The sequence below is a fragment of the Pelodiscus sinensis genome, chromosome 32 (assembly GCF_052426305.1).
Source record: "Pelodiscus sinensis isolate ZL-2025 chromosome 32, ASM5242630v1, whole genome shotgun sequence".
In the NCBI taxonomy this organism is placed as follows: domain Eukaryota; kingdom Metazoa; phylum Chordata; order Testudines; family Trionychidae; genus Pelodiscus; species Pelodiscus sinensis.
Window position 1 is genome coordinate 1,182,458 of NC_143083.1, and position 14,635 is coordinate 1,197,092.

The 14,635-nt window shown below is 49.7% G+C and overlaps 1 protein-coding gene across 2 annotated transcripts in view; it reads right to left on the reverse strand.

Moving 5' to 3' along the window:
* Nucleotides 1-2,393: 2,393 nt before the first annotated feature.
* Nucleotides 2,394-14,635, reverse strand: part of PRAM1 (PML-RARA regulated adaptor molecule 1) — a 52,299-nt gene continuing 40,057 nt past the window's right edge. For both annotated transcript variants that reach the window (XM_025184337.3, XM_025184335.3), the window contains 4 exons: nt 13,841-14,003; nt 11,724-11,757; nt 10,536-10,570; nt 2,394-3,706 (listed from right to left, as the gene is read on the reverse strand). In XM_025184337.3, coding sequence (XP_025040122.1) covers nt 3,672-3,706; nt 10,536-10,570; nt 11,724-11,757; nt 13,841-14,003 — 267 coding nt within the window. In that variant the 3' untranslated portion in view covers nt 2,394-3,671. The remainder of the gene's footprint in view (nt 3,707-10,535; nt 10,571-11,723; nt 11,758-13,840; nt 14,004-14,635) is intronic.

Consider the following 14,635-nt stretch of genomic DNA (forward strand, 5'->3'; position numbering starts at 1 on the left):
TTGTATAGTCATAATATAATTAATATATTTTATAATCTAATACTATATATAATCTAATATAGCTGTGACCAGGAGCAGCTAACAGGGCATTTGGAGAGGGAGTTCTCCAGCTACACGGGGAGTAAATACAGGACTCTTGTGGTAAGTGGCTGTCTGGAGTGTGTGTTTGTGTGTGTGTCGGGGGGGGGGGTTATTTGCTGTGTGCTGCGCTTGTGTTTGTCTGTTTGGTTTGTTTGTTTGTTTGTTTAAAGGAGTTTCTAAAAGGTTTGAAATCTAGACGCCTCTGTTAATTGGCTGAGCCTCAGTCAGGGGGAGGGGCTACCAGGGCTTTATAAGCCTGTGAAACAGCGACCAGGGAGCTTGCGACCAGAAGCAGCTAACAGGGAATGTGGAGAGGGAGGTTAGAGGGCACTAGTGACTTCTGACCTTCTTTAAACATACATTTTATAATAATCTATATTCCAGACATTTAATAAGAAGCCCAGTTTATACTTAAACTTATTTATAAGAAAAATGGGGACAGAAGCCCAGCAGCAGAGTGGGGGCTATTCTGTTTATTGCGTCGAGTGTAACACGTATGATTACCTGCCCTGTGGGCGGGTGGTGTATGTGTGCACCCGTTGCAAGGAGCTCCTGGCCCTCAGAGACCGAGCTTGGGCTTTGGAGGCCAGGGTGGCTGAACTGGAGGAGCTAAGGGAGGTAGAGAGCTATGTTGATGAGACTTTCCAGGACATTGTAGTACTGTCCCACCTCCAGTCTGAGAGCCCCAGTGCTCTTAAGGAGGATGCAAGTCTCAAGGGAACAGAGCATTTAACGGGAGCAGAGAGAAACCATCCCGTAGTTGGCACCCTCCTTCCAGAGGATGTTGTGGTATCTTCTCACACTGAGGATACCTCTGAGGGGGAGGGAACGCCAGTTAGGAAGAGGCAGGTGTTAGTAGTGGGTGATTCAATCGTTAGAAACATAGATAGTTGGGTTTGTGATGACCGGGAGAACCGTATGGTCACTTGCCTGCCTGGTGCGAAGGTTGCGGATCTCTCAAGGCATCTAGATAGACTTATGTGTAGTGCTGGGGAGGAGCCAGTGGTCGTGGTACATGTAGGTAGAATCATAGAACCATGGAACTGGAAGAGACCTCAGAAGGTCATCACGTCCAGCCCCCTGCTCTAGGCAGGACCAATCCCAACTAAATCAACCCGGCCAGGGCTCTGTCAAGCCGAGACTTAAACACCTCTAGGGATGGAGACTCCACTACTTCCCTAGGGAACCCATTCCAGTGCTTCACCACCCTCCTAGGGAAATAGTTTTTCCTAATATCCAACCTGGACCTCTCCCACCACAACTTGACACCATTGCTCTTTGTTCTGCCATCTGTCACTACTGAGAACAGCCTCTCTCCAGCCTCTTTGGAACCTCCCTTCAGGAAGTTGAAGGCTGCTATCAAATCCCCCCTCACTCTTCGCTTCTGCAGACTAAACAGACCCAACTCCCTCAGCCTCTCCTCATAAGTCATATGCTCCAGCCCCCTAATCATTTTGGTTGCCCTCCGCTGGACCCTCTCCAATGCGTCCACATCCTTTTTTAGTGGGGCGCCCTGAACTGGACACAATACTCCAGCTGTGGCCTCACCAAAGCCAAATATAGGGGAATAATGACATCTCTGGATCTGCTGGCAATGTTTTTTAATGTGGGGTATACATCTTCTTGCGCGAGAACTCTGACGCTCCCTCTCAGGAAGAAGCCCTCCTGCACAAGAGCTCTTCCAAAAGAAGCCAGTGTAGACAGGCAACAAGAATTTCTTGCACAAGAAGCCCCTATAGTTAAAATGGCCATCAGAGCTTTCTTGCAGAAGAGAATGTCTACACTGGCACGGATGCTCTCCTCCAGGAGAGGTCTTCAGCCAAGCCTCTGAACAAGGAAGGGGCTGACCCCCCAGGTTTGCTTGAAAACACATATGGCAGTCTCCATTGCGTGAACTTCATGTGAGTTGTCAAAAACGGTAGCAAATGCTTGCAGGAAAGAAGGCCAGCTGCTCAGCACCAGATGGTCCTGCTTTACAAGGGCAAAGGCTCATGCTGAGGCCTCCCCACCAATGTGTATTCCTGTGCCTGGAGGTGCTGCTGCTTGAAAGTAGGAATAAGAAATCCTCCGGAAAAGGGCTTATTTTCCGGAGAATCGCATCTAGACTGGCGCTTTTCTCCGGCTTATCTCCAAGCTGGAAAAAAGCAGCAGCCATGTAAATGCAAATGCCGCGGGGGATATTTAAATCCCCCGCGGATTTGCAATTCCAACTCATCACATTAGCATCCCTTTTCCGAAAAGGGATGCCAATGTAGACGTAGCCCTAGTGAACAGAAGCAATGGTAAAGACATCTTTAAAACAAACTGTGTTTTTATTTGACTTGCAGTGGAGTCTAAAGACCCCAGCCAAGATCAAATGAGGCCCATTGTGCTAGACACTGTACACATCATAGTAAGAGACAGTCCCTGCCCCCAAAGAGTTCACAATCTAATGCTAACCAAACAGATGAAAAGCCAGTATCCACATTTTACAAGTGGCAAAACTAAGACAGAGCACAGTACAAAGATCACACAGGGAGTCTGGGGTAGAGCCACAAAATAAACCCAAATTTCCCAAATCCCAGAGAAAAGTGCTTTGTGTCTGTGGCTACGTCTAAACAGCGGGGCTAGTTCAGGATACCGGAAGTATCTGGAAATAGCAATTCCGTGTCTTTAAACACGCCCGTTATTTCAAATAGGCTTGCTATTCCAGCATCCCTGTCACCCTCATTCCACAAGGGTTAAGGGATTTGTCAAAATAGCGCTTTCTTTTGAAATAACCTCAAAATAAGGAATTGCGGAGCTTTTTCCAAGGTAAGGGTGCTGTGTGGATGCACCCTGTGTGGAAAGCTGCCAGAGGAAGCAGGAGGGAGGATCAGCTGCATTGGATTGTCACTATCTCACTTACAAAAAAAGGGGGGAAGGAATTGTCCCTTTTTATTTCCATTCTGAGCATAAAAGGTTTTTTGAAAACTTCACCTGTCTTTACCTTCAAGCTATCAGGACTATCTGGTTTGGTCTTCCCTAATTTTGTCACATGCTACGTTTTCCCACAGCAGACTCAAAGTAGGAGCCTTTCCAGCTCCCAATTAAAGGGGTGAGGCTTTGAATCACTAACAGACATACCCTTCCTCCCAGCTGTTGTGGTGTATTTACACTATATAATTTTACTGAACTCTCTACTCCTTTTCAGTTACCGAGGCTTCACAAACTTAGTAGCAGAGATAGCAGAATCCTCTCAGGAAAAAGAAGACAGATGAGACCTGGATTCCGAAGCTGAATAGCCAGCAAAATTTTAAAAAAACAAACTCAGGGATCATCACCATTCTCTACACAGACCAAAACAAGAAACGCAGCAGACAGTTTATTTCCAAGTAATCTGTAACCTGTTCCTCTGAACACTTTTGTGGCCCCTGTCCTATTTTTGAGTTGTTTTGCTGAATGTGGGGCAAGATCTGCCCAGAAGCCAAACTTATTAAAAAATTAACCATCCCACCATGTTAGAAAGCACCCGCTGTCTTTTGAGCACTAACTGTGGAAAGGTAACTCCCAAACTTGCATTTAACAGTTTTCATGTTTCTAGCTTCACTCCCTGCCCCCAGCTGGAGAGATCACTTGCTGACTCTGGCAGAAGAATTACTTTCATCTGAGGAAGATAAACAGAGAAAATTCATTAGAGCCAATAACTAAAGATTTGCTGCACGAGTATGCAGAGTCATGCTCCCTAGTTCCCATCCCACATATTTGCAGCAGGGGAACAGTCAGTTAGCAAGCACATTGAACAACTAGCTAGAACAGGGGTCAGCGACTTTTTCAAACCAAAGAGCCAAACTACATGGCTGTGTCTAGACTGGCCAGTTTTTCCGGAAAATCAGCCGCTTTTCCGGAAAAACTTGCCAGCTGTCTACACTGGCCGCTTGAATTTCCGCAAAAGCACTGACTTCCTACTGTCAGGGTATGTCTACACTGCAGCACTAATTTGAACTAACTTAGTTAATTCGAACTAAGCTAATTCGAATTAGCGCATCTAGACTTAAAAACTAGTTCGAATTAGCGTTTTGCTAATTCAAACTAGCATGTCCACACTGAGTGGACCCTGAACTGAGGTTAAGGCTGGCCGGAAGCAGTGCCGGCAGGGCATCAGGTTAGGACTTAGAGTGTGAAACTGCTGTCTCAGGCTAGCCGAGGGCTGTGCTTAAAGGGACCCGACACCCACCCCGGACAGACAGTTCTCAGGAGTTCCCCGCTTGCAAAGCAGTCCTGGCTTGGAGTGCCCACACTCGGCACATCACAGCACTCGGCCATCAGCCCGGCTGCACTTGCTGCAGGCTGCCATCCGGAGGGGGGGTCAATCAAGGGGCTTCAGGAGAGTTTCCACCCCGAGCAGCCCACAGAGCCAGCCCAGTCCTCCCCATCGGGGGCTCGTACCCCATTCCTCCCTCACCTCCTTCCACTTACCCCTCCCTAGCCCCCCTTCCTGATGTACAAAATAAAGGACATGTGTGTTCAAAAATAGAAACTCTCTTTATTGAACAAAACTCGGGGAGACTGGGAAAAGAAGGTGGGAGAGGGGAAGAGAGAGGGTGGGAGAGGGAAAGGCAACTAAAATGATCAGGGGTTTGGAACAGGTCCCATATGAAGAGAGGCTAAAGAGACTGGGACTTCTCAGCTTAGAAAAGAGGAGACTGAGGGGGGATATGACAGAGGTCTATAAAAGCACGAGTGGTGTGGAGAGGGTGCATAAAGAAAAGTTCTTCATTAGTTCCCATAATAGAAGGAGTAAAGGACACCAAATGAAATGAATGGGTAGCAGGCTTCAAACTAACAACAGAAAGTTCTTCTTCACAAAGCAAATAGTCAACCTGTGGAACTCCTTGCTGCAGGAGGCTGTGAAGGCTAGAACTAGAACAGAGTTTAAAGAGAAGTGAGATCAAGTCATGGAGGTTGGGTCCATGGAGTGGTATTAGCCAGGGGGTAGTAATGGTGTCCCTGGCCTCTGTTTGTGGAAGGCTGGAGATGGATGGCACGAGACAAATGGCTTGGTCATTGTCTTCGGACCATCCCCTCCAGTGTACCTAGTGTCAGCAGACAGGCTACTGGGCTAGATGGACCTTTGGTCTGACCCAGTACGGCCATTCTAAGCTCAGGGCTCAGGGTCGGGGGTCTCAGTGGACCACCTTGATTTTCATGCAAACCTGCTCCTGGGTGGCCAGGCTGGCAGCTCTCCTGCCCTAGACAGCCACTTTCCTGTGCCTAGTGCGGAGGTCGTGGATGAGGTCCACGATGTCTGCACTAGACCACGCGGGCGCCCGTCTCTTGCGGACCTGGGCAGGCTCCCGGGAGCCACCAGCCTGGTCCCGGGAAGAGGCGGAGGGCTGGGTGGCAGCAGGTGGCCGGCTCGAGCCATGCCAGGTGCAGGGTCTGCTGGCTGGGTGCTGGCAGGCTTGCACCTGGCACGGGCACTGTAGCCAGCCCGTGCCCCTTTAAGGGCTCCAGGGCCGGGAGGGGGGGCAGAAGAGTTTCCCTGGTGGTGCCCAGAGTGGCCACCAGGGAAAGCTGGGGAGGGCTAGCCTCCCACTAGTTCGAATTAAGTGACTACACAGCCCTTAATTCGAACTAGTTAATTCGAACTAGTTGTTAGTCCTCGTGGAATGAGGTTTACCTAGTTCGAATTAAGTTCGAACTAGCGGTTCGCGTGTGTAGCACCTATCAAAGTTAATTCGAACTAACGTCTGTTAGTTCAAATTAACTTTGTAGTGTAGACATACCCTCAGAAATCAGTGCTTTTTGCGGAAATACTATTCTGCTCCCGTTTGGGCAAAAGTCCTTTTGCGTAAAACTTTTGCGCAAAAGGGCCAGTGTAGACAGCTCAGATTTGTTTTCCGCAAAAAAGCCCTGATCATGAAAATGGCGATCGGGGCTTTTCTGCGGAAAAGCACATCTAGATTGGCCACGGACGCTTTTCCGCAAAAACTGTTTTTGCGGAAAAGTATCCGTGCCAATCTAGACGCTCTTTTCCGAAAATGCTTTTAACGGAAAACTTTTCCATTAAAAGCATTTCCGGAAAATCATGCCAGTCTAGTCGTAGCCCATGTGTTTGAGAGTCTCTGGGTTAGGCTAAAAAGGGTAAAAAACGAGGGTGATATCATGCTAGGGGTCTACTACAGGCCACCTACCCAGGCGGAAGAGGTGGATGAGGCTTTTTTTAAACAACTAACAAAATCATCCAAAGCGCAGGATTTGGTGGTGATGGGGGACTTCAACTATCCAGACATATGTTGGGAAACTAACACAGCGGGGCCCAGACTATCCAATAAATTCTTGGACTGCATTGAAGAAAACTTTTTATTTCAGCAGGTTGAAAAAGCTACTTGGGGGGAAGCTGTTCTAGATTTGATTTTAACAAATAGGGAGGAACTTGTTCAGAATTTGAAAGTGGAAGGCAGCTTGGGTGAAAGTGATCATGAAATCACAGAGTTCATGATTTTAAGGTATGGTAGAAAAGAGAACAGCAAATTAGAGACAATGGATTTCAGGAAGGCAGATTTTGGTAAGCTCAGAGAGCTGGTAGGTAAGGTCCCATGGGAAGCAAGACTAAGGGGAAAAACAACTGAAGAGAGTTGGCTGTTTTTTAAAGAGACATTATTAAGGGCCCAAAAGCAAGCTATTCCACTGCATAAGAAAGATAGAAAGTATGGCAAAAGACCGTTTTGGCTTAACCAGCAGATCTTGCATGATCTAAACATAAAAAAGGAGTCATATAAAAAGTGGAAACCAGGACAAATTACAAAGGATGAATACTGTCAGTCCCCAAGTTATGCGGATCCGACTTATGTCAGATCCGCAGTTACGAACGGGGCTTTTCTCGCCCCAGAGGACGCGAGCGGCGGGACGCCCAGATACGCCGCGGTCCCACCGCCCGCGTCCTCTGGGGCGAGAAAAGCTGCTCCATGTCTCCCTGGTCTGCTGGGGGGGAGCTCCCAGCAGACCAGGGAGACGCAGAGCAAAGCCATGGAAGACGCGGGCAGTGGGACAGCCCAGACGCACCGCGGCTGTCCCACTACCGGCGTCCTCCGAGGCTTTGCTCCCCGTCTCCCTGGTCTGCTGGGGGAGGGGGACACAGCTAGTGCCCCCCTCCCCCAGCAGACCAGGCTTTTCTCGCCTGGAATCAGCCACTGATCAGTTTCAACAGCAGCTGAATCTGGACACCTGGGACAGAGCAGCTGGGGCGCTGTCGGGTAGGTCCCTGCAGCGCTGCACCTCAGTGCTGCGGGGACCAACCCGGCAGCGCCCCAGCTGCTCTACCCCAGGCATCGTCGGCGAGAAAATGTATGCATACCGCACTTGCAAATGAAGCCCGGGATTTGAATTTCCCGGGCTTCATTTGCATAAGCGGGGAGCCGCCATTTTTAAAACCCCGCTGGTTCGAACCCCGTGCAGCGCGGCTACACAGGGCACGAACTAGGTAGTTCGGACTAGACTTCCTATTCCGAACTACCGTTACTCCTCGTGAAACCAGCCCCCCCGCCTCCGTGCTCTAACCCTATGCACCTACCCCTCCCCCAGAACCAGCCCCCCCGCCTCCGTGCTCTAACCCTATGCACCCACCCCTCCCCCAGAACCAGCCCCCCCGCCTCCGTGCTCTAACCCTATGCACCTACCCCTCCCCCAGAACCAGCCCCCCCGCCTCCGTGCTCTAACCCTATGCACCTACCCCTCCCCCAGAACCAGCCCCCCCGCCTCCGTGCTCTAACCCTATGCACCCACCCCTCCCCCAGAACCAGCCCCCCCGCCTCCGTGCTCTAACCCTATGCACCTACCCCTCCCCCAGAACCAGCCCCCCCGCCTCCGTGCTCTAACCCTATGCACCCATCCCTCCCCCAGAACCAGCCCCCCCGCCTCCGTGCTCTAACCCTATGCACCTACCCCTCCCCCAGAACCAGCCCCCCCGCCTCCGTGCTCTAACCCTATGCACCCACCCCTCCCCCAGAACCAGCCCCCCCGCCTCCGTGCTCTAACCCTATGCACCCATCCCTCCCCCAGAACCAGCCCCCCCGCCTCCGTGCTCTAACCCTATGCACCCATCCCTCCCCCAGAACCAGCCCCCCCGCCTCCGTGCTCTAACCCTATGCACCCATCCCTCCCCCAGAGCCAGGCACCCCCAGCTCCAACCCAATGCCCTCTCCCCTCCCCCAGAGCCAGGCCAACCCCTCGCTCCCTCTGCTCTAACCCACCCTTCCCCCAGAGCCAGGCACCCTATCCCCTCTGCTCTAACCCAATGCCCCACCCCTCCCACAGCCAGGAACCCCTCAGCCACTCTGTTCTAACCCAAAGTCCTTTCCCTCCCCAGAGTCAGGCACCCTCCAGCCCTCCTCACCCATCCCCCCACTCTAACCCAGAGTTTAAAAAAGAGCTAGATAAATTCATGGAGATTAGGTCCATAAAAGGCTATTAGCCAGGGGGTAAGAATGGAGCCCCTGGCCTCTGTTCGTCAGAGGCTGGAGACGGATGGCAGGAGACAAATCGCTTGATCCTTGTCTTTGGTCCATCCCCTCGGGGGCACCTGGAACAGGCTACTGGGCTAGCTGGACCTTTGGTCTGACCCAGTACGGCCGTTCCTATGTTCTTATGTAGTGCCCTTTCTCTCCCCCAGAGCCAGACACTCCCAGCCCCCTGCTCTAACCCAATGCCCCCACGTCTGCAGAGCTGGGGACATAATCTAGCAGGGTGGAGGGTAACGCAGTGACTCTGTGGGAGGAGCCAAACCCACTTCCCACACTGGACCTGCCCTGGGTCTCACCGGAGCCACTGCCACCGCTGCAGTCACACGCTGGGGCAGCGTGGCCAGGAATGGTTGGGCACGTGGCGCCGAACGTTCCACTTGACAGGCACGTGCTGCCGCTCCCTCCCAGATCCCCTTTGCAGGGCAAAAATCCAGGACTTTTTTTTGCCATTTAAAAAAACTGTCAAGACGGAGATTTAAGAAGTGAAAACACGGACATGCCCGGGAAAAACCGGACGTATGGTAGCCCTAGTGTCAGACATCATATTTTACTTTATATAAAATGGAGCCTGTCTAACAAGTCCCCATGTGGGGCCCAGGCCCCATTTGGTTGCAGCATCCTGACCCCAGCCCCAATCCAGGGGCATGCCCTGTGGTCCAGCCCCCATCTAGCCAAAGGATGTGAATGACTAGTCACCTATCCAATAAGCAAATACTTATTGGGTAGTCAAAACGCTAGTCGACTAGTCGCTTCCCCCCACTTGCTGCCTCTATCAGGAGGGTGGGAAAGAGAAAGGAGCGCTTCCACACAGCGCTGCCGCCTTGAAACGCCACAGGGAGCATGGGGTCAACGGGGGACTGCTTGAGTCCCCTCTGGCCTCGTGCTCGCCACAGCGCTTTCACCTTTGAACTGTTGCTACACTTCAAAGGCAGAGGCGCCCTTATTGACTAATCACATCGTCAATGAAAATTGCATCGACTATTCAATTAGCCAGTTAATCGAAATTTTACATCCCTACTCTGGCCACAGGAAGGGCTGGTGGCAGCCCCTCTCCTACTGTGACATAGGTAAGAGCAGAGGCCACAATCTGGCTGTGGCAATCCTGGCCTGCCCCTTCAAGCCACTGTTGCCCCGGGGTTCAGCAGCCCAGCCGCATCCAGGTAAGGTAATCCAGCCAGAACCCTGCCAGATCCCAGCCCCACTGCCTCCTGCACCTCCCACACACCCCAACACTGACTCCTGCTCCCCCACATCCACAAACTGCACCTCCAGCAGCAGAAGTCCCATTAAATAAAGTCTGTGACTACATCTACACTGGCATGATTTTCCGGAAATGCTTAAAATGGAACAGTTTTCCATTATAAGTATTTCCGGGAAAAGCGCGTCTACATTGGCAGGATGCTTTTCCGGAAAAGCACTTTTTGCGGAAAAGCGTCCGTGCCAATCTAGACGCGCTTTTCCGCAAAAAAGCCCCGATCGTCATTTTCGCAATCGGGGCTTTTTTGCGGAAAATAAATCTGTGCTGTCTACACTGGCCATTTTCCAGAACAGTTTTCCGGAAAAGGACTTTTGCCCGAACAGGAGCAGCACAGTTTTTCCGGAAAAGCACTGATGATTTTACAGTAGATCGTCATTGCTTTTCCGGAAATTCAAGGGGCCAGTGTAGACAGCTGGCAAGTTATTCCGGAAAAGCGGCTGATTTTCCGGAATAAGTGGCCAGTGTAGACACAGCCTGTGAGTACAATGTTTCATTTATGCTAATATTAATCATGTAAATTATCAATAATATTAAAACGTATACTTTCTGTTATGCAAGTAGGCATTCTTATACAGCTCTTTGTTGACCACTTGTTCTGAATTTTGATGAACTTTGGCTCTTCGGTTTGAAAAAGTTGCCAACCCTGCCTTATCCCTATCATCCCATTATATCTGGGCTGGGGGTGGGGAAATGGACTTCATTTTTATACTTACCACAAAAGGCAATGTCATCATAAATGTCTGTGTCACTACGATTGAAAAGAACAAGGAATTGTAAAATGTATGGCCATTTAACAGCTGCATTCGCTATTCTAATGACATTAATACATGGTGTATTCAAAACTTTACCATGGATCCTCTTTATTTGTTTGGCCTTTCAATTAGAGTTGTATTCCTGACAAGTAATTTCCACTAAGCTTTAGAATGTGTTTGGGAGGAAGCATTGGAAACCATTAAGGCCATTGAGTATTGTTTTGGTTCTTAAAGACTCCTAAGTCAGTCTAGGGATGTTAGCGACTAGTCGACTTTCCGATAAGCAGCAGCTTATTTGATATCCATTGACTAGTCGATTAGTTGATTAAACTAAATTTAAGTCACCTATGTCAGTCTCTCTCTTCTCCTCCTCCCTAGTTCTGACCCTTGGAGGATGATCTTGGATTGACCAAGTGATCTTGTCACATGGCTGTACCAAGTCAACTTGTGCTTCTTTATCTTGTATGTGTAGTTGGGATTATCTTTTCCAATATTTTGTATTTATCAACAATCCATTTCATCTCCCACCACACAATTTTGTGAGTTATTTCTGTAATTCTTAGTGGTCAGTTTTGGATTTAATTAGCTTGAGTAATAGTCTGCAAATTTTTCCACCTTACTGTTTACCATTTCCCCAGCTCATATATGAATGTGTGGAACACCATTGGTCCCATTATAGCTTTTAGGAGACCTGGCTTTTTGCCTTTCTCCTCTGTCAAAACTGATAATTTATTCCTTTCCTTTTGTGCCTTCTTAGTTTCTCTTAAAATTCTTTTCTGTTCTGTCTGATTATACTTTTACACTTGACTTGGCAGAGTTTGTGTTCCTTTCTATTTTCCTCGCTAGGGTTTGACTTCCACTTTTCAAAGGATGCCTTTTTGTCTCTAATTATGTTTCCTTCACTGCATCGTTTAGGTTTAGGTGGCATTTTTTATCCTGTTAGTGATTTTTTTTTTAACTTGGGATTTACATTTAGTTTGAGGTTCTATTATGGTGTTTTTAAAACGTTTTTTAAAAGTTTCATGTAGCTTCTGACTGTTCCTTTTTAACATCCATTTAACTATTGTTTATTACCAGCCATGGCAGTTAATCTTTAGAGTTTAAAAACATCAAACAAAGAGAAAACAAGAGAAAGGTATCTGTACTCACAGCTGCAGCAGCACTGCCCTGGGGATATAGCCATCTGGAACAGACAGGAAAAGGGACACATGTTTATTTAAAATATAAAATTCTCACTCTGCTACTCTGATTCCTTCACTGCTAGACATCTAGGGCCCTAATCCCAGCAGAATGTTCACTCACCCAGCATGGGCAGCACAGCAGTGCAGGGGTCCACAGCACATGGATTCAGCACATGCAGTCAGTGTTGGGACTGGAGACTGATGCAGGCTGTATGGGGCTAGTGCAAGTGCAAGGCCCTACTTCAGGGAGCTCTGGGTGTGCCGGGTGGAGAGCCCTGCAGGCCTGCACCAAAACCAAGGCTAGCCAGGAGAAGCTAAGCTGGACCCTCTCTTGCACAGCCAGTGTGGTTTCTGGCAGTAGCCAAAGGAGGCAGCTCAGTGACAGATGCTTTGATTTAAGGAAGCCCAACTCAGCCTGCCCCGTTGACTGGACTGTCCCAAGCAAAATCTGGCAGCGTGGGAAGGAGAACCTACCTGCTAGAAGGTTGAAGTACATAGACAGGTTTGCCTTGGCTGGGAGTAACCACAGGCCTGAGAAGGTGGCCCAGTTTGTGGTGAGGCCCTGACATTTGGTGGCTCCAAGGCCTATTTAATCAGAATGTGCATGAATGGAAAGAGGGCTACTGCAAGTCTTATGGCCCAGGAGTGCTGCAAGAGGACTTCCATAGGCTGGTGATTCTGAAACTCCTCCTGGATTCAAACCCTCCTGAGCCTACCTTTCCCATCTCCAAGGACCCCCAGGCTTCCAGCCACACCCCTCTTTAGTGACATGCTCAGGACAGCACAGATGTCACACTCTGCTGGAATCCAGCTCTTGATTGTGCCTGGAATGCCATGAAAAATGCCCTGCTCCTCATACGGGCACACACACCTTCCATGTGCAGGCTGCAGCTGGCCAAAGAGAGATGCCAGGCTGTCTGTAACCAAAGCCTCCAAATAGTTCTCAGTAAATGCTAGGGCTGGGGAGAAGGGAAAGCAGGACACTTAAGCTGACCTTTTTGGCCCCTGAACTTGGAAATGTTTAAGACAGTAGTTACCAATCTGTCGATCAGGATCATTTGGTCAATGTCAGGGCCACTGATGTCCAGCAGGGTTCAGACTAGCTGACTGCCGTGACTCCATGCCACTCCCAGAAGCAGCAGCCTGCAGATTCATCTCTGTGCTCCTCTGGGGGGACGGGGACAGCGTGTCTCTGCAAGGTGTCTGCATCTGCAACACCCATCGGTCAGCTCCTGACCAATGGGAGCTGTGAGGGCAGTGCTGGGGCAGGTGCAGCACATGGAGACAGTGTTCCCCTCACCGCAAGAGGAGAGCAGCCTGCTGCTTTATTTAAAAATTCAGGTAGGCAGTCAGATGTTTTACTGTCAGGAGTTGCCAAAAGAGCCATTATCAGCTCCTCTCCATATCCGCCTAGTTTGGCACTTTATACCACCCCTGCATAACCCATCCTCACACAGAGCTGCTGTGCCTCTCCAGTGGTGACTGGCTCACAGAGGCTGCGTCTAGACTGGCCTGATTTTCCGCAAATGCTTTTAATGGAAAAGTTTTTCCATTAAAAGCATTTTCGGAAAAGAGCATCTAGATTGGCAGGGACGCTTTTCCGCAAAAGCACTTTTTGCGGAAAAGCGTCCGTACCAATCTAGACGCGGTTTTGCGCGAGAAAGCCTCAATCGCCATTTTCACCATCGGGGCTTTTTTGCACAAAACGGTTCTCAGTTGTCTGCACCAGCCCTCTTGTACAAAAGCATTTGCGCAAGAGGGCTTTTCCCCAAACGGGAGAGTCATTGTATTTGTGGAAGGACACTGACAATCTTACATTAGATCGTCAGTGTTCTTGCGCAAATTCAAAGCGGCCAGTGTAGACAGCTGGCAAGTTTTTCCACAAAAGCAGCCACTTTTGCAGAAAAACTTGCCCGTCTAGACGCAGCCAGAGTGATTGATATGCCTCCTAGAGATCTGGCTAATAGAGCTGGGTGTGTTAAGTCAGGTGCTAGTGGTCCATGCTTTTAGAGCCCTTCTACCAGTGCCCTGCTGAGAAGCATGGCATTGCATTCGTCACAAGCTGCAGGGGCGCTTCAAACTTACACTTCCACTGCTTGTTGCGGCAAAGTATTCTCTCCGGACTCGTTAGCTGAATGACATCCAGAATTTCTCCTCGTTTGAGTGGCAGATTCCTCCCTGCCCCCTTCTTCTCAGTCACATTGGGATCGACCATCATTCGAGTGAGAGCACGGATTTCCCCTAAAAACTGTAGGAGACAAGCTGCAAATGGTTCCATCCCTCTCAGCCTCCACCCTCAAAGTACCTGGCTTAGATGAGTGCAGGCCAGACACTATCATGACCAGGTGTGCTCATTCCCAGGAGGTGGGGTGGGTGTGGAACTGGTTCCTTAGCTGTGGTGAATCAGTTTAACAAACACTCACATTCCCTGTAGGTGGATGGAGTTTGGGGCACAGAAGCCTGAAGGTGCCTCCATGCTTAAGCCAGGGTTTGTTTTAAAGGCTCTTGTTTTTCACACAAGCACTAACCAACCACGGTGTGAAGTCTCAGAGCCTTGCACCCCCATCCTCAGCAAGAGAAGACTCTGTCAGCAGGTAGAATGGAAGGTTTATTAGTGGATTGGGATGCAGCATAGAACAGACTTGTCAGCACAGTAACCAGAAGCAGTCAGTACAATCCTGGAGAAGGTGGTCCAGAGCTAGAACCCTGAGCCTCTCGCATCACTTCAGCCAACACTAATTCCCATGCCTAACAACCTGGCCCCAAGCCCCTCCTCCAGCCTTTGTTCTGCTTCCTAGGAAAAAAGTGTCACTGGTTTGCACCCCCTCTCTGGTCAGGTTACAAAGGGCATCAGCCATTGTGTACATGCTGAGGGAGGCT